Source organism: Etheostoma cragini, unplaced genomic scaffold, assembly GCF_013103735.1.
Source record: "Etheostoma cragini isolate CJK2018 unplaced genomic scaffold, CSU_Ecrag_1.0 ScbMSFa_3471, whole genome shotgun sequence".
NCBI classification, from domain to species: domain Eukaryota; kingdom Metazoa; phylum Chordata; class Actinopteri; order Perciformes; family Percidae; genus Etheostoma; species Etheostoma cragini.
Window position 1 is genome coordinate 936 of NW_023267743.1, and position 1,403 is coordinate 2,338.

At 53.5% G+C, this 1,403-nt stretch overlaps 1 protein-coding gene across 1 annotated transcript in view; it reads right to left on the minus strand.

Moving 5' to 3' along the window:
• The window catches only part of ctc1 (CTS telomere maintenance complex component 1), a gene marked incomplete at its 3' end in the record, with an annotated part of 2,027 nt that extends 787 nt beyond the window's left edge, over positions 1–1,240 (minus strand). The window contains exons 1-3 of the mRNA XM_034865974.1: positions 930–1,240; positions 732–854; positions 381–610 (exon numbers count right to left, since the gene is read on the minus strand). Of these exons, the coding sequence (XP_034721865.1) occupies positions 381–610; positions 732–854; positions 930–1,028 (452 nt within the window). The remainder of the gene's footprint in view (positions 1–380; positions 611–731; positions 855–929) is intronic.
• Positions 1,241–1,403: the final 163 nt, after the last annotated feature.

Here is a 1,403-nt window from a genome sequence, read left to right on the forward strand (position 1 = left end):
TTACCTGTCCAGGTGAGCGTTACCTGTCCAGGCGAGCGTTACCTGTCGAGGCGAGCGTTACCTGTCCAGGCGAGCGTTACCTGTCCAGGTGAGCGTTACCTGTCCAGGTGAGTGTTACCTGTCCAGGTGAACGTTACCTGTCCAGGTGAACGTTACCTGTCCAGGTGTGTGTTACCTGTCCAGGTGAATGTTACCTGTCCAGGTGAACGTTACCTGTCCAGGTGTGTGTTACCTGTCCAGGTCAGCGTTACCTGTCCAGGTGTGTTACCTGTCCAGGTGTGTGTTACCTGTCCAGGTGTGTGTTACCTGTCCAGGTGTGCGTTACCTATCCAGGTGAGCGTTACCTGTCCAGGTGTGTGTTACCTGTCCAGGTGTGTTACCTGCGAGCGAGCTGGGAGCTCAAGTGACACATCCACAGGTACTGGGACACGCCCATGTTCTTCTCCAGCAGTAACCGCGGTAACGCTCCGTCGGTGGGGCAGCGGGTGTCCGGCGCGTCGCTCGCCGCCCGGCTGAAGGCGCTGACCCGGAGGCTGGAGCGCAGACAGGTGCAAAGCATGCTGGGAGGAAAGTCTGGGCACGGCCGGTACAGGAAGTGCACGTGATGCAGCTGCAAGAAGACGTTATTATTTAAAAGTCGTCTTCAAGTCGATGCATCGTTACATCCCTAATAATAGTAATAATAATAATAGTAATAATAATAGTAATAACAACAATGTGACGTGACTGACCTGCACAGAGTCTCCGGCTCTTAGTTTCCTCCGAGGAGTCGGCTGATAGGCCAGACACAGCCCCACCTTCCTGTCAATCACGTACAGCCCCGCCCCCTCACTCACCACCTCCGTCACCGTGCCCTATCAGAGCAGAGGGGCGGGGCTTAACAACACCACAAACTACAGAGTTTTCAGAGCCTTGTTGCTCTGTTCTACCTGGTAACTGATGACTCTGGACTTCTTCATCCTGACAGCTGATTGGCCGTCGTGTCTCTCAGGCTCCGCCTCCTCACAGTCGTCATCGTTGTGTGACATGGTTGTGTGACATGGCGGGGGTGTGTCCGACGGCGGCTCAGGGTCGGTGAGAGTGTAGTTTGTGTGTATTTCAGATTGTTCGGTGGCACACAGGATGTTGTTTCCTTTCCAGCCTCGCAGGACGCACACACGCAGCGCCGTCACACACACACTCTGACCGACACACACACACTGAGTCCACCAGAGCTGCTTGCTGTCCTGAGAGACAGACAGGTAGACCCACAGACAGGTAGTCAGACAGACAGGTAGAGAGACAGACAGGTAGAAATAAACTCTTAATTCACCCATTTACATGTAGAGATATGCCGCTCAATACACGCTAAAAGTAGTGATTATTTACATGGAGTCTGGTGGAGATATGCTGCTCTATACATG